Raw genomic sequence first — 18,247 nt, 5'->3', positions numbered from 1 at the left:
AATTCCTCTGTTTGCTGTGTGCCGAAGGGAGGGGGGAGGGAGGGAGGAGGGAAAACATAAAAATATATTATTATAAAAATAATAGTATAATATCATCAAAAGAATACAATAATATATAATAAAATATAATTATTTTTAATATTATATCATGATTACAATTTGACTTTGGTCAAAGCACAGGGTTGTATAGGGGTAGATTAGTGTGAAGCCCAAACGAGGGCATCGATGACAAATCAGATAGGATACTTATATCATTAAATTATGATAAAATAATAATAATATAGTAATAATCATACAATAATGTAAAATTGTAATATAGTATGACATAATATATAATAATAAAGTATATTGTGAAAAAGAAATCTAATATATTATTTTATAATAATAACATAATATACTAATACAATATAACACTATAATAATAAAAATAATATATAATATAGTATAGTAATTGTAATATATTATAATGAAGAAGCCCCTGGTGGTGCAGTGGGTTAAACTGCTGAGCTGCTAAACTTCCGGACTGAAAGGTGAGTGGTTGAATCCGGGGAGTGGGGTGAGCTCCCGCTGTTCGCCCTTGCTTCCGCCAACCTAGCACTTTGAAAACATGCAAATGTGAGTAAATCAATAGGTACTGCTGTGTGTGGCCACATGACTCTTGGAGGCACAGACAATGCTGGCTCTTTCTTCGGCTCAGAAATGGAGGCAAGCCCCCCACCCCCACCCCCACAACTGGGCTCAAACGTCAGGGGGAAAACTTTACCCTTAAATATATTATATTTTTGCATATTCATATTATTCTATTACTATTATTATTATTCTATTATTGCGTTATTGTGTAATTATATTGTCATGTTCTATTATTCTATCTTCATATTATTCTATTATTTTATTCTGTCACTTTGTAACTTTCACTCCTCGCCCTTTGGCCCAGTTCACTCTCGTTCAATTCCTTTGTACTGTTTTTATACCATGTTTTATGATGCTATTGTTACTAGTTTATTGCTTTACTATATTACGAGGAGCCCCGGTGGCGAAGTGTGTTAAAGCACCAAGCTGCTGAACTTGCAGACCAAAAGGTCCCAGGTTCAAATCCCGGGAGCGGAATGAGCACTCGCTGTTAGCCCCAGCTCCTGCAAACCTAGCAGTTCGAAGACTTGCCAATGTGAGTAGATGAATAGGTACCGCTCCGGCAGGAAGGTAACGGTGCTTCATGCAGTCATGCCAGTGGCCACATGACCTTGGAGGTGTCTACGGACAACGCCGGCTCTTTGGCTTAGAAATGGAGATGAGCCCCAACCCCCAGAGTCGGTCACGACTAGACTTGACGTCAGGGGAAACCTTGACCTTTACTCTATGACAGTGAAAGTATTTGTATTTGTTGATGATGCGCGTTTTGTATGCAATGGCCTGCAATGGCCCCACGTCAGCCGCCCTGAATCCCTTCGGGGAGATGGAGGCGGGACACAAAATACCATTATTATTACTACAGTAAAGTCTCACTTATCCAACACTCGCTTATCCAACGCATTTTTGTAGTCAATGTTTTCAATACATCGCGATATTTTGGTGCTAAATTCGTAAATACGGTAATTACTACATAGCATTACTGTGTATTGAACTACTTTTTCTGTCGAATTTGTTGTATAACATGATGTTTTGGTGCTTGATTTGTAAAATCATAACCTAATTTGATGTTTAATAGGCTTTTCCTTAATCTCTCATTATTATTATCCAAGATATTCGCTTATCCAACGTTCTGCCGGCCCGTTTACGTTGGATAAGCGAGACTACTGTATTATATTATTATTGGACCCTATTGATCTATTTCCATATCATTCTATTATTGTATTAATATATTTTATATTATTATATTATCATTATATTATTATATTATTCTGTTATATTATTATTTGACCCTATTGATCTATTTCCATATCGTTCTATTATTGTATTAATATATTTTATATTATTATATTATTATTATTATTATTATTGTAATTCTATTATTCTGTTATATTATTATTTGACCCTATTGATCTATTTCCATATCATTTTATTATTGTATCAATATATTTCATACTATTATATTATTATTATTGTAATTCTATTATTCAGTTCTATTCTTCTTTGACCCCATTGCTCTCTTTCCATCTCCTTCTCTGATTGTCTTCCTATATTATTATTATTGTAATTCTATTATTCTATTCTTCTCTGACCCCATTGATCTATTTCCATCTCGTTCTCTGATTGTCTTCCTATATTACCATCCCATTTTGAGGACTGCATCTCCTTCCTGACCTTCCCGCCCTCTTCTCTCCCTCGGTGACGGAGGCGGGGGGGCCCCAGAGCGGGGTGAGCCTGGCCCTGCCCTGCCCACGGCCTCGAGCCCGCACGGGAACCCACCTCCCCGGAGACTCAGGGCTTCCAGGCCTCGGAGGGAGGGACCGACCGGGAGGCCTCGTCCCCCTGCAGCCCCAGCGCCGCCCTCGGGGCCCCACCCGCCACGGCCTGGGACTCACGCGGCCCCCTCGGCGCCCGCCCTCCTGCCTGGCGGGGTCTGGGGTGACTGCCCAAGGCCTGGGAGTCCTCGCCCGCCCGCCCTCAGAGAACACCGCCCTCCCTCACGGCGACGCCTTCTCTGTCGGCCGCCATCTTCCTCCCTCTCCGCCCATCAAAGGAGGGTTGGGAGGCACGCAGCCAATGGGGGCCTCCGGTGGGCGGGGCGTCCCGGGCTCAGCCAATGGGAGGCGCGAGAGCGGGCTCCGGGGGATGGAGGAGGAGGAGGGGGAACAAGATGGCGTCGCCTCAGGCCTGGCCGGGCTTCCTCGGGAAAGGAAGGAAGGAAGATGGCGGCGCAGAGGCCGAGAGAGAGAGAGAGAGAGAGGTCTGTCTAGAGAGAGATAAACACGGAGAGACTCGTTTGGGGAGGAGGAGGGGGAGGGGGAGGGAGGGAGGACTGCGACTCCCAGGGCCCACATTGGCCACCCCCCCTCCCTCCCCCCCCCCATTTATGTCTCCGTTGTTTCCCTTCATCTCTTCATCCCGTTGTGTTTGTATGATCCTTGTTCTCTGTTGTTTACCTGATGCTAATACGTTGTCAGCCGCTTTGGGAGAGAGGGATGTAAATAGAGATTCATTATTGTTGTTGTTGTTATTGTTATTATTATTAACCCAGGTTGGGTCTCTGTGCCAAGTTGGGTCCAGATCTCACCTCAGCTGGATGCGGGTGAACTATAACTCCCACAACCAATTTCTACTCCCAACGACCCCTGCAGTGTGTTCAGTGGGTCAAGGGGCTTCTCTGTCCCAAGTCTGTTCCCGGTCCATTGTCAGTAGTGGTTACAGTGTCAGTGAAGGTACTGCAAGTCCCATCATCCGCGGCAAGTTTGGTCCAGATCCATCCTTGGTTGGGTCGACAGTGCTCTCTGGATGATGATCAAGGACAAGGTCAGAAGCTCAATCCAACACGGGCTTTGAACTCATTACCTTTGGGTCAGCAGTGATCTCAATGGTTAAGATGGTTAAGAGCTTCTGGCTCTTAACCATCTGCGCCACAGCCCGGTCCCTCCCCCCTCCTCCCCGACCCCCCCTCGGCTGTCCTCTGGGCATCATGCCGGGAGGGGGGCGAGGCAGGTCGAAGTCGAGTGTGTTCCAGAGGGCTCTCAGCCGCCTTCCGCGCACCTTCCTCGAGCCACCCTCCCGGCATAAGGATGGGGAGGAGGGTGAGACACGCAGTGGCCGGGAGCGCTCCAGGAGGTTCTCTCTCTGCTGCCACGTGCCTTCCTCCCCAATTCTTGGCCTGAGGATGCGGCCGGCCACCCTGTCCTGATGCCAAGAGGACAGGGAACGTGAGGAGGGGGCCAGAGGGAAGCGCCCAGGGGGCCACATCCACCACCCCCCCCCCAGGCCTTACTTGGCCCATGCCTGCCTTAGGGGGAGAAAAGCCAACTATAAATGTAGTAAATCAATAAATATAGTCTCCATTTTGCACAAGACCTTGCCCTGCCTTCTCGAATCTGATCGTGCCCACTTTTTCTGCTTATTGGTCGGTTGATTATGTAGTTTTATGGTGTTTTTACTTTTTCTTGTTTCAATTGTATTAATTACTAGCTGTTGTTTCCGTGATGTTAATACGTTGTCAGCCGCTTTGAGTCCCCTGAGGGAGGAAGAGCAGGACATAAATAGAGATCTATTATAGGGGATAAAAGCCTTGTGACTTGAAGGTTGGGTTGCTGACCTGAAGGCTGCCAGGTTCGAATCCCACCCGGGGGGAGGGTGAGCTCCCTCCATCAGCTCCAACTCCATGCAGGAACATGAGAGAAGCCTCCCACACAGATGGTAAAACATCCGGGCATCCCCTGGGCAACATCCTTGCAGACGGCCAATTCTCTCAATCTTTTGTATCTGGGCAAGGTGATTGAGAGGGCAGTAGCGGAGCATCTGCAGCATTTCGTAGATGACACAGCCGAACTAGATCCCTTCCAGTCCGACTTTCGTGCGGGGCATGGGACAGAGACTGTCTTGGTCTCCATCACGGATCATCTTTGATGCCAGCTTGACCAGGGAGGGTTGGTTCTGCTTGTATTATTGGATCTCACAGCAGCATTTGACACAGTCAATTACAACCTTTTGACCCACCGCCTCGCCGTTGCTGGAGTCAGAGGGACAGCTTTAAATTGGCTGGCCTCCTTTCTTCACAACCGTGGACAGCGAGTGGAGAGGGGAGGCCTGGTCTCTGAAAGGTCCCCTCTTCTTCGTGGGGTTCCTCAGGGGGCCATTCTCTCCCCTCTGTTGTTTAACATCTATATGCGACCACTTGCTCAGCTGGTCCGAGATTTTGGGCTTGAGTGTTATCAATATGCTGACGACACTCAGCTTGTGTTAAAGATGGAAGGCCGTCCGGATTCTGTACCCGACAATTTTCATCAGTGCCTCGAGGCCGTTACTGGATGGTTGCGTTCCAGCAGGTTGAGGGTGAATCCAGCAAAGACGGAGATCCTATGGCTGGGTCGACCAGGCAGCAGAGATATCCAGTTGCCGACCCTGGATGGCAAAGCGCTACACCCGTCTTCACTGTTTAAGGAAGCATCAACCAGGGCATCCCATATTCTGTTCATTTTCTCCCTCTTGTTTCTCAACAACGTGGCTTTGTATTGTTTTTTGATAGTTTACTACATTTTGGGAAATTCTGGGAGTTTTCTGCTCTATTTTTTTTTTTGTCAGGAGCGACTTGAGAAATTGCAAGTCACTTCTGGTGTGAGAGAATTGGCCGTCTGCAAGGACGTTGCCCAGGGGACGCCCGGATGTTTTGATGTTTTACCATCCTTGTGGGAGGCTTCTCTCATGTCCCCGCATGGAGCTGGAGCTGATAGAGGGAGCTCATCCGCGCTCTCCCTGGGTTGGATTCAAAACTGGCAGCCTTCAGGTCAGCAACCCAACCATCAAGTCCTGAGGCTTTAACCCACTATGCCACCGGGGGCTGCTCTTGGCTTGTTCTTGGCTTGGTTTGATTTATTGATGTCTCATTTTTGGATTCTGGTTTACGATTTATTTTGTCTTATCTTTAGGGAGCTTCGCAGTAGTACCTTGATCTTTCTTCTTATCTACATGTTTATACTTGAGGAGCTTTTAAGAGTTTAAACTTGATTAAATTTAAACTGTGGATATGGAGACTTTCTTCCTTACTTGATCTTTTTGAAGACTCCTGCATTTATACTTTATCCTTTTGCAAGCTTTGCTATGTTTGGGGGAACTTATTATGTTGTTGGTTTTGTTCCTTTCCTTTTTTTCAGGATGTCCTTTTGTGTGGAGTCTTTGACCTCCATGTCATGATTGAAAATTGGGAAGATTTTCTCCTTGCTTGCTTCCTGTTTGACCATAAATTGTGTGATTGTAATCAGGAGGGCATTGGTTTCTGCAAGAAAAGTCTTGATAGCCTGAATATCAGAGTTCAAACTGGTTAATTGATTGACCAGACCCTCTGCAATGGGTGGTTTTTTGAAGGCCTCTGATGTTAGATTTGTCTCTAGATCGCCCTCTGTTGTATTCATAGGGACCTCAACCACATCTTCATGGGGGAGGTTAAAACATGCCTCCTGTGCCCCCTCCAACCATCCAGATTATCCCAATTGTCAGTAGTGACGGCAAACTCCTCAGCTGTACTTATGTCTGAGTTCTCATAAGGGCCAAAAAATAACCGACACTGATCTAAGGTCCAATCCAGAGGTGAGGCTGAGGGGGGGGGGGTGTTTCTGTTCTTGCTCTGGCTCCTGTATTTTGACTATGGGAGAGCCAAATGGACGTTTCCGAACTAGGGGCAAGGGAAAGGCCTGTGCAATACAACTGCGAGGGCAGGGCTGATGGCAAAGTGTGAGAGGCAGGTGATAAGTTAAGGCTGGAAGGGCCAGTCAGGTTAGTACAGTACAAATCCAGGGCAGGGACCATAGTAAAGGGTAAGAGTTGAGAATTAAGTTATGCCTGGAGGGATCCAGTCATTTAGTGAACTGAATTAAGCAAAGGCACATTGGAACAACCATGTTTTTAGGTCTTTACAAAAAGTGGACAGGGTGGGCGCTAGACCCAGGAATGTGTGGCTGGGCAGGAGAGGGTTCAAAGGTCGTCCGCATGGAAACACCTTTTCTTTCCTTCCTTCCCTCTCAGGCTGCCATGTTCCCTCCTCCTCCTCTTCGGTTGGGCCAAGACCACGGGGGTGGCGAGGGCCAGGAGCTTCCTTGAGGGAACAAGGCTGCAGTTGAGGGAGGGCAAGCTCATGCTTTTCCGCTGTCGGATGCGCTGAGGAAGAAGTGTGCGGCTCCTCCTCGTTGTCGGTCTCAGTGCATTAGCCGGTGGTGAAGCTTGAGGACCTCTTCACCCTCACTCAAGTGCAACCTTGTTACCTCAGGAAGGCACCCGCTTTCATTCAGTCACAAGGACTGCAAACGCTGATGGCTGCCCCTCAGCAACACCCGCCTCCCCTCCCTCACCCGAGTATAAGCCAAGGGCGGATTTTTCAGCATTAAAAAAGTGCTGAAAAAGTCGTCTTATGCTTGAATATATATGGTATTTTTTGTAGTTCTATCGTTACCATTAGAAACCTTCCTTCTATATCTGTCTTAACCATTTGAAAGTGCCAGAGTTTGCGGAGATAGAATACCAGGCCTTTTCTTTTTTTTTTTTTTTTTAATTTTTTTTAATAAATTTTTATTGATTTTGCGTTTGTGGTTAACAATAAGAAAGTGTGGACAAAACATTCCCGAGGGAAGAAAAGGTGCAAAAAGTAGAGTGAAAGAAAAAGGACCGTGGGGGGGTGGGGGGAGAAAAGAGAGTCTCAGACCTAAGCAATGAAGAAAGACAAAATAGGAAGAAACATAGAGACACGGAAAAATTACATAACATATAAACACAAGTAAAACAAAAACAGATATAATAGTAAAATCCAAAGGAGTGACTTCCATCTCCTCCACTGCTACTTGGAGAAGTAAGTTGCTTTACTTCTTATCTATTCTTTTACTTCCCTCTCTCTATATGATGACAGCATCTTCATACAACTTTCAGTTGGTGTACCAACCTTCATTCCAGTTTATATTAGCACCTTCATTTGTGTTTCTGCCAAATATTTTTTAATCAGGTCCCAGTTTGTTTGCTTTTTTGGAATGCCATAGTTGTTTTTTAGTAAATACGTTAGTTTATCCATATTCATTATTTCCATTATCTTAATTAACCAACAGCCTATTTCAGGGGTTTCTTTCTTTTTCCAGTATTTGGCATATATAATTCTAGCCGCCGTAGTGAGATAATTGAAAAGCGTCTCTTTGTTTTTGTTATTTTCAATGTTAAGCATCCCCAGGAGGAAATATTTAGGATCTAAGTCTAGTTTAATTTGCAACATCTTTTGTATCGCCTGGTGGATTTCTTTCCAATATTTCTTTGCTTTTTTACAAGTCCACCAACAGTGGAAGAACGTTCCTACTTGGTCTTCGCATTTCCAACATATGTTTGAGGTTTTTTTATAATATTTTGATATCTTTTGGGGGGTCAAATACCAGCGGTAAAACATTTTAATCCAATTCTCTTTCAATTCTGTTGCATATGTGATTTTTAATCTGGAGTTCCAGGCCCTCTCCCATTCTTCTAAATAAATTTTCTTTCCCAGATTTTTTGCCCATTTGATCATACTGTCTTTTACTGGAACCATTTCTGTCTCCCATTCAATTAGTTTTGCATATATTACAGATATTTGTTTCCTTTCTAATTTCATCACTTTGTCCCAAAATCTTTCTGTTTCTTCAAATCCTATTTTTTTATCTTTATTATAATATTCTTTTAATTGTATGTATTGGAACCAACCTACAATTCTAAATTCATGGTTAATCTCTTCTTGGCTTTTCATAGTATGTGTCCCATTTTCCTTGGTTAATATGTCTTTATATCTCGGCCAAATTTCTCCCCCCGTTTCTCTCCTTTGGCATGCTTCTAGTGGGGAGATCCATTTTGGAGTCTTCAAATATAATCTCATTTTGTATTTTTCCCAAATTTTTATCAGCGATGATCGAATAAAATGATTACCAAAATTTTTTTCCGTTAATTTTTTATTATACCACAAATACGCATGCCACCCCGCCCTTAAATCTATTCCTTCTAATGCTGTAATTTTTGCATTCCCCAGTGTGGCCCAGTCTCTCACCCAATTTAGGCCACTCGCATCATGATAAAGTTGGAGATCTGGGAGACCCAGACCTCCTCTTTTCTTCTCGTCTGTCAAGTAGATTCTTTTAATTCTCGGTTTTTTTCCCCTCCAAATGAACTTGCTTATTTCTTTGTTCCAGTTTTTGAATTTTTGGGTATTTCTGATAATTGGTATATTTTGAAATAAAAAAAGTAATTTAGGTAAGATCGTCATTTTTATTACCGAAATTCTTCCTAACAACGATAAATTTGCATACCTCCATCTTTCTAGGTCCCTTTGTATTTCTTTCCATTTAAGATCGTAGTTGTTTTCTAATAGTTGTGAATTTCTTGCTGTTATTGTTATGCCTAGGTATTTTATTTTCTTCCTAATCTGAATCCCAGAAATTTTTGTTAGTTCTTTTTGACTTTTTTCTGTCATATTTTTTGTTAGTAACATGGTCTTATCCATGTTTATTCTTAGTCCCGAGTTGTCGCCAAATTCTCTTATTTTGGAAAGCCAATAATGAATTGTATTTATGGGGTCATCTACTACACAAATAAGATCGTCTGCGAATGCCCTTAACTTATAATTATACTTTCTTATTTTTACCCCTTTCAGTTTGGGGTCATCTCTAATATTGTTTAGTAAGATTTCCAGTGAAAAAATGAACAACAGCGGAGACAACGGGCATCCTTGTCTAGTTCCTTTGCTTATTTTGAAATATTTTGATTCCTCGGAATTAATTTTAATTTTAGCTTCTTGTTTATCATAAATTTGGTCAATAGCGTTTGTGAATTTGTAACCCATGTCCAATTCTTTAATGAGTAATTTAAAAAAATCCCAATTCAAATTGTCAAAGGCTTTTTCCATGTCAAAGGCTTTTTCCACCAGGCCTTTTCTTTTGGAAGTTCCCTCTGAAGCCAATTCTTCTCCCAGTCGTTTTTGTTTTGAGCCTTACAGAATCAAAGGATAACATTTCAGGACATCTGGAGACCCCTTGAAGGCTTCTTCCAAAAGGAAGAATCTTATGATTTCCTTGAGCCTAGCTAGTTCTTCTTGTGTTGCTGAAAATCTTCCCCTGGATGGAGGAAAAAGAAGAAAAGAAGTGGGCAAAGGTGACAGGAGTTGGCAGGAAGGAGGCTTTGTGGCTGGAGCTGTGCCTGTCTTTGCATCTCATCATGGGCTCTACTGAGGGAATGACTGGCCTGGATGGAACATAGTTTAGCATGGACTCATTTTATGAACATCCCAACAAACCTCAACGTGGTTTTGGATTAGCCAGTCCTTGTTAGTTTGGAAGATTCATTTGGGAAATGTGGCAGGAGTGACCCTTTGAGATGCTGAGGAAACAGAGTTGGGAGTCCCTGTGGCATGGGAGATACTGACATGCTCAACATTTAGCACAATGCTGGTAATTCACGGAAACCTAGTATCCAGAACATGTTACACCCTTGAATGTTGGAAGGAGTTCTGCCTGCCTGGCTGCCTTCTATTCCTTTAACCATGTTTGGGTTTGACCCAATGAAATGGGTGTTGCCCTCCAATATGGGGGAAAGGGTTCAGTTCCTTCCTTCCAGGATTCCTTCCTTCTCTTATCCCTTCCTTCTGTGTTTCCTTGCTTCCATCTTTCCTTTCTTCTTTCCTTTTTCGCTTTGTTTACCTTGAGCCAGAGGTATGCGGCTTCATGTCTAACCTTTTGCGTCTTCTTTTTTGACCAGGACAAGAGAGTTCTCTGGAGCCACCCCTGCCGTGATGGGAAACAAACCAGCTTCTAATAGATATTAAGGCATTTGGAAACCAAAGTGCAGTAAGGAAACCAGCCCTCAGGGAAAAAGGATTCCTCTCAAGGGGCTGATCTTGCTGAATTCCTAGATTCACTTTGGATTATAGAGTAGAACCATAGTGCCAGAAGAGACTGCATGAGGCACCCAGTCCAGGCCTCTGCCATGCAGGAAAAGTGCAAAGTACCCCTGACAGACGAGCATCTAGCCTCTGTTTAAAAGATCCCAAAGAGCCTCCACTACATTTTGAGGCAGAGCGTTCCACTGCTGAACAGCTCTTACAGTCAAGAAGTTCTTCTTAATGTTCAGATGGAATCTACTTTCCTGCAATTTGAACCCACTGCTGTGAGTAATCAGAAAGGGAAGAACAAGAATCAAGTATCCATACTGGAATTAAATGTACATAACACTGCTGACATGGAGGAGAAAGCATATAAATGTATTGAATGTGGAAAGAGCTTTAGTTATAGTTCAACTCTACAAACACATCAAAGGACTCACACTGGGGAGAAACCCTTTACATGCCTGGAGTGTGGACAGAGCTTTGCTCAGAAGGGAAACTTACAAGCACATCAAAGAACTCACACTGGGGAGAAACCCTATAAATGCCTGGAGTGTGGACAAAGCTTCATTACGAGTGGAAGTCTACGTTCACATCAAAGGACGCACACTGGGGAGAAACCCTATAACTGCCTGAAGTGTGGACAGAGCTTTACTCAGAAGGGAAGCTTACAAACACATCAAAGAACTCACACTGGGGAGAAACCCTTTAAATGCCTGGAGTGTAGACAGAGCTTTACTCAGAAGGGAAGCTTACAAATACATCAAAGGACTCACACTGGGGAGAAACCCTATAAATGCTTGGAGTGTGGAATAAGCTTCAGTCAGAATGAAACTCTACGTTCACATCAAAGGACTCACACTGGGGAGAAACCCTTTAAATGCCTGGAGTGTGGACAGAGCTTCACTCATAGTTCAGGCCTACGTAGACATCAAAGGACTCACACTGGGGAGAAACCCTATAACTGTCTGGAGTGTGGACAGAGCTATGCTCAGAAGGGAAGCTTACAAACACATCAAAGAACTCACACTGGGGAGAAACCCTTTAAATGCCTGGAGTGTAGACAGAGCTTTACTCAGAAGGGAAGCTTACAAATACATCAAAGGACTCACACTGGGGAGAAACCCTATAAATGCTTGGAGTGTGGAATAAGCTTCAGTCAGAATGAAACTCTACGTTCACATCAAAGGACTCACACTGGGGAGAAACCCTTTAAATGCCTGGAGTGTGGACAGAGCTTCAATTATAGTTCAACCCTACGCAGACATCAAAAGACTCATACTGGGGAGAAACCCTATAAATGCCTGGAGTGTGGACAGAGCTTTGCTCAGAGTGGAAATCTACATTCACATCAAAGGACTCACACTGGGGAGAAAGCATAGAAATACATGGAGTGTGGACAGAGCTTTTCACGGAATAACATTATAGACATTGTATAATTCACCCTGGAGAGAATGGTGTTAATTGACACCAGAGTGTCATTCTAACATGTACAAAAGCAACTCTTGCACATTTTGGAAATGCAGGCTCAGAATTGGGACATTTCATCACATGTGGTGTATTGTAGAAAGGTCGAACTAAAATACATTCCATTCTGGAAGTTTAGTTTATATATCCAGGTCCGAGACTTGACAGAGATCTGACCCGTCTCTTGTAGCAAGATTACATTAGGCTCACAGCTTGGGAGGCTAAAGATGCTTCTTAAAAAAATTGTCTGGATGGCTTCTAAAGCCTTGACACTTTTGAATGCACATAATTGTGCTCCATATAACATTTGTGGCAAGATCTCAGTATTAAAAACTTGAATTGGTGAAGGTACATGCTGGCCTCCTTTAGCATAAAAAAATGACATACGTGAGTTGTAACTCCGCTGAGCATTTGCTATAGAAAGGGACACTTGAGCTTTCCATGAACCGGTGGACTGGAAAATGGCTCCTAGATATTTATAGAGTTTGACTTGTTCTATTGGGTGCCCCATTGATTTGCCAGCTGTGTGAGCATCTTTTCCGAGTAAAGTCTAGCACGATTGATTCGTCATAATTAATTGCTAGCTGTTCAGTATTACAGTACACGTCTAACGTTTTTAGAAGCCGCCTCAGTCCAACACATGTCAGTGATAAAAGTACCGCATCATCTTCATAAAGTAAAACTGATACTGCTCTCCCATCCAATTTAGGGGGGTGAGGGTTTATTTCTAAGAGTGAGTTCACCAGAGGGTTAATATCAATATTAAAGTGGGAGCAAGAACACAACCTTGCTTTACTCCCGTAAATGAGGGTATCGGAATGTCAGATGGCCTTCACGGATACATCATACTTGCAAATGTGTTTTTTCATAGAGGCTGCGAATGAGAGCCAGCAGACACCTGTCTATGTTGGTGGTATCAAGTTTGCTCCAAAGTCTGTTTCTTGAGATTGAGTCAAATGCAGACTTCTTATTGCTTCTTATTTACTGTTCTGATTTTTGAATTTTTTAATACTGGTAGCCAGATTTTGTTCATTTTCATGGTTTCCTCCTTTCTGTTGAAGTTGTCCACATGCTTGTGAATTTCAATGGCTTCTCTGTGTAGTCTGACATGTTGGAGTGGTCAAGCATTTCTGTGTTCTCAAATAATATACTGTGTCCAGGTTGGTTCATCAAGTGCTCTGCTATGGCTGATTTCTCTGGTTGAGTGAGTCTGCTGTGCTTTTCATGTTCTTTGACTCGTGTTTGGGTGCTGCGTTTGGTGGTCCCTATGTAGACTTGTCCACAGCTGCATGGTATACGGTAGACTCCTGCAGAGGAGAGAGGATCCCTCTTGTCTTTCGCTGACCATAGCATTTGTTGGATTTTCTTTGTGGCTCTGTAGATAGTTTGTAGGTTGTGATTCTTCATCAGTTTGCCTATGCGGTCAGTGGTTCCCTTGATATAACGTAAGAACACCTTTCCTCTGGTTGGATCTTTGTCTTTACTCTCCTGGCTTGCTCTTGGCCTTGCAGCTCTTCTGATGTCCATGGTGGAGTCTCCATTGGCCTGTAGAGCCCAGTTTAGGTGGTTTAGTTCACCTTGGAGGAGGCGAGGTTCGCAGATTCTTTGTGCACGGTCTGTCAGGGCTTTGATTGTGTTTCTTTTTTGACTTGGGTGATGGTTGGAGTTTTTATGAAGGTATCTATCTATGTGTGTAGGTTTTCTGTAAACTGTGTGGCCCAATTGTTTATTGGGTTTGCAGATGACCAGAACATCTAGAAATGACAGTTTTCCTTCTTTTTTCTTTTCCATGGTGAATTGGATGTTTGGGTGGATGCTGTTGAGGTGGCCCAGGAACTTGCTGGGTTCCTCTTCCCCGTGGCTCCAAATGGTAAAGGTAAAAATGGTAATTTCCCCCATGATTTCACAGGGATGTGGAAGTCTAATCCATGAGGCATGCTTTGCCAACCCCCAGACACTATCTTCCAAAAGGCAGCTGTGTCATGTGTTTGCGAAGCAGCAGTTAGTTTCTGCCAGTTTGATCTCAATACCTGTTTCTTTTTTTCCTGAATTAAGTTTTTGTATTTCTTCTTCAATTGCAGCCATTCTCCAGGTAGTGATGCCAAGTTTGACTTCCTGTACCCTTTGTACTTTTCAAGGAGCAACTTCTTCATTTCTAGACACTCTTGGTCAAACCAAGATTTGGATGAAAAATGGCAAAAGTGCTTTTTAGTGTGGTTATTGCATTGCAGGCATTTTTGCAGTTGTCTAACAAGGTCCTGATATGAGCGCAGTACATCTTCTGGTGTTTTTGCAGATAGGAGGGCATCTCTTAATTTGAGAGTGCTTTCTGAATGTAGAGCAGCGGTTGGTGTGGGAGAATCTTAAATCAGCCTCAAGTCTGATTCCAGGTTCAGACTCTGTAAGTAAGCCCCGTGCCTCAAGATTTAGGACTGCACTTAAAGGTAAATGGTCACTCTCAGTTCGTACCACCACTTTGAAGCATATGACTAGATTTAACAAATTATGTGATACTATTAAGTAGTCGATTGTTGATGCCCCCATGCCAGATGTAAAGGTGAATTCGCCATATTTCTATCTTTCCACTCCCCCATTCAAGATCACTAGGTCCAAATGAAACTAGAGTTTTACATGTTGAGAATATTGGATGATCAATTAGAATGAAAACATGGATAGTTACTGCAATATACTAACGTAAGAATTGACTCTACACAGGGATGGAAGGAATGTTTTACCCTGTTTCCCCTAAAATAAGACATCCCCAAAAAATAAGACCTAGTAGAGGTTTTGCTGAATTGCTAAATATAAGGCCTCCCCCGAAAGTAAGACCTAGCAAAGTTTTGTTTGGAAGCATGCCCGCCGAGCATGCAGGATCGGTAAATGTACATACCATAGAATATTGTACGTGAAAATAATGGTAGTAACAAGGAATTATTGATAAGATTCACAGTTTGTCTGGTTATGCTGGTTTGTGATGACAACTACTGTACAGTATATAATAAATGTTCATATTTTTGTTCAACAACAAATGTGAATTCTTCTTCATGGAAAAATAAGACATCCCCTGAAAATAAGACCTAGTGCATATTTGGAAGCAAAAATTAATATAAGACACTGTCTTATTTTCGGGGAAACACGGTATTCCAAAGCAAAAAGAATGGCTCATGAAGACCTACAAATTAGCCAAAGCGAACAAACTGACAACAATAAGTGTGGTTATATTATCTAAAGGGAGAAGAATAATGAGAGATAAAAATTAACAGATAGAATGAGGCCTTTAGGCACGTCTCCCTGTCTGTTTTCTAGTTCAGTTGTGTGTCTATGTAGGTAACTGTTTTGTTTTTGTGTTTTGTAGTTTTGTATCTCATGTAGTAGTTACTTTCATGTGTAGTCGAAGCATTATATATAATTTCTGTCTTTCTTGTATTGTTGCTTTTAATCTCTCTTTTTTGATTTTTTTGATTTGTAAAAAAGAGGTGGGTTTATAAGGGTCAAAACTGCTGAAACTGGTTTTAGCCCAAAATGGGGTTTAATGTTTAATCTAGACTGCCTCTGAACATCATTTCCTTCCTCTGTGTTGGTGGCATGGGTTTGGATTCAATTGTCTTGCCCCAGACATTATTGTTCCTATTATGCTTTATACAACATGTATTCACTGCTTTGACCACCATCTATTCTTTTTCACTGTCTTGTCTATCCCCCAAACTCCTTCAGTATGTTCTGTTGGTCTGTTGGTCATCGGGGTTCTGTGTGCTAAGTTTGGTCCCCATCCGTCATTGGTGGGCTTCCGAATGCTCTCTGGATGCAGGGTGAACTACAACTCCAGGGTCTGTGTGCCAAGTTTGGTCAGCAGCTTGTTTTATTCTGAACCCAAAGGGTTCCTGTTCTTTTGATGCAGAGTGTTCAGGAAAGAGTGAGGACTGTTAGATCACGGAGGCACTTCAGAGACAAATCTGGTTGCTTTGCTGTGAAACCATGCAAACATGTTCACACAAATGGGAAGGATAGATTTGGTTCATACGGATTTTAAGTTAATAACTTTAAAAAAATAGAAGATAAAATTTGGAAAGCCCGGGATGGTGGAGCCTCTGATGTTATGAGCTTAGCGGTAGAGGATGCTCTGAGATGGAGGCGGAGGCTAGATGTTATAAGCTAAGCAGTGGAGGAGGCTACGTGAGAAGGAGGCCACTAGATGTTATAATCTCAGTGGTAGACGAGGCTCTGAGATGGAGGCCACTAGAGGTTATAAGCTGAATGATGGAGGAGGCTCTGAGATGGGAGGCAGCTGCTAGAAGTTATAAGCTGAATGGTGGAGGAGGCTCTGAGATGGAGAAGACCACTAGATGTTATAAGCTGAACAGTAGAGGAGGCTATGAGATGGAGGAGGCCTCTAGAGGTTATAAGCTGAGCAGTGGAGGAGGCTCTGTGATGCAGGCAGCGGCCAGAGGTTATAAGATGAACGGTAGCGGAGGCTCTGTGATGGAGGCGGCCGCTAGATGTTATAAGATGAGCAGTGGAGGCGGTTCTGTGATGGAGGCAGCGGCCAGAGGTTATAAGATGAACGGTAGCGGAGGCTCTGTGATGGAGGCGGCCGCCAGAAGATATAAGATGAGCGATGGAGGAGGCTCTGTAATGGAGGCGGCCGCCAGAAGATATAAGATGAGCGATGGAGGAGGCTCTGTGATGGAGGCGGCCGCCAGAAGATATAAGATGAGTGGTGGAGGAGGCTCTGTAATGCAGGAGACCACCAGAAGATATAAGCTGAACAGTAGAGGAGGCTATGAGATGGAGGAGGCCTCTAGAGGTTATAAGCTGAGCAGTGGAGGAGGCTCTGTGATGCCGGCAGTGGCCAGAGGTTATAAGCTGAGTGGTGGAGGAGGCTCTGTGATGCAGGCGGCGGCCAGAGGTTATAAGATGAACGGTAGCGGAGGCTCTGTGATGGAGGCGGCCGCTAGATGTTATAAGATGAGCAGTGGAGGCGGTTCTGTGATGGAGGCAGCGGCCAGAGTTTATAAGATGAACAGTAGCGGAGGCTCTGTGATGGAGGCGGCCGCCAGAAGATATAAGATGAGCGATGGAGGAGGCTCTGTAATGGAGGCGGCCCCCAGAAGATATAAGATGAGCGGTGGAGGAGGCTCTGTGATGGAGGCGGCTGCCAGAGGTTATAAGCTGAACGGTGGAGGAGACTCTGTGATGGAGGTGATCTCTTTTTTTGATAGAGTTACGAGTTGGGTCGATACAGGGAATGCTGTGGATGTAGCGTGCCTGGATTTCAGTAAGGCCTTCGACAAAGTCCCCCACGACCTTCTGGCAAACAAACTAGTAAAATGTGGGCTAGACAAAACTACGGATAGGTGGATCTGTAATTGGCTAAGCGAACGAACCCAAAGGGTGCTCACCAATGCGTCGTCTTCATCATGGAAAGAAGTGACAAGTGGGCCTGGTTCTGTTCAACATCTTTATTAATGACTTAGACGAAAGGTTAGAAGGCACGATCATCAAGTTTGCAGACGACACCAAACTGGGAGGGTTAGCTAACACTCCAGAAGACAGGAGCAGAATTCAAAACGATCTTGACAGAATAGAGAGATGGGCCGAAACTAACAAAATGAAGTTCAACAGGGACAAATGCAAGATACTTCACTTCGGCAGAAAAAATGGGAATCAAAGATACAGAATGGGGGACGCCTGGCTTGACAGCAGTGTGTGCAAAAAAGACCTTGGAGTCCTTGTGGACAACAAGTTAAACATGAGCCAACAATGTGATGCGGCAGCTAAAAAAGCCAACGGGATTCTGGCCTGCATCAAAAGTTGAGCTTTTGGGCATGTCCACCATAAATGATAGAAAGTGCCCGTCTGTTTAACTTTTCAATTGAATTTGATGCCCCACATTCTGTGCCCATTTCACCATACATCCCTTTATCTGATTTTCTACTGTGGCCCACTCTAATAGTTTTTAATATAATTTTGTAATTAGTTTTTGCTCATTCTTCATTATGTTATCCCAAAAACCATCTCTTTCTGCAAAACCTGTCTCTTTATCTACCCTAAAAAGATCGTACACCTGCCTGTAATGAAACCAGAAACATTTTGGAAACAAAAGTTTAATGTCTCTCTCCTCTTTTAATTAAAATTTTCCTTTTTGTTTTTTTTAACAAATCTTCATAAGTAGGCCAAATTCTCCATCCCAGTTCTCTCCTCTGAAAAGCTTCCAGAGGAGAAACCCACAAAGGAATTTTTGTGTAAAATTTTAATTTGTATCTGTCC

The 18,247-nt window shown here is 43.4% G+C and overlaps 1 protein-coding gene across 2 annotated transcripts in view; it reads left to right on the top strand.

The window, feature by feature from the left end:
• The window catches only part of LOC134294593 (oocyte zinc finger protein XlCOF6-like), a 55,047-nt gene extending 43,140 nt beyond the window's left edge, over nt 1-11,907 (top strand). Inside the window, exons 1-2 of one of the 2 annotated variants that reach the window (XM_062966160.1) lie at nt 2,778-2,887; nt 10,390-11,907. In XM_062966160.1, the coding sequence (XP_062822230.1) occupies nt 10,762-11,895 (1,134 nt within the window). In that variant the 5' untranslated portion in view covers nt 2,778-2,887; nt 10,390-10,761 and the 3' untranslated portion in view covers nt 11,896-11,907. Of the gene's footprint in view, nt 1-2,777; nt 2,888-10,389 lie in introns of those variants that run through there. The other variant, XM_062966159.1, reaches the window with a different exon arrangement.
• Nucleotides 11,908-18,247: the final 6,340 nt, after the last annotated feature.

This window comes from Anolis carolinensis, unplaced genomic scaffold (genome assembly GCF_035594765.1).
Source record: "Anolis carolinensis isolate JA03-04 unplaced genomic scaffold, rAnoCar3.1.pri scaffold_17, whole genome shotgun sequence".
NCBI classification, from domain to species: domain Eukaryota; kingdom Metazoa; phylum Chordata; class Lepidosauria; order Squamata; family Dactyloidae; genus Anolis; species Anolis carolinensis.
This window is presented reverse-complemented; position numbering and strand designations above follow the sequence as displayed.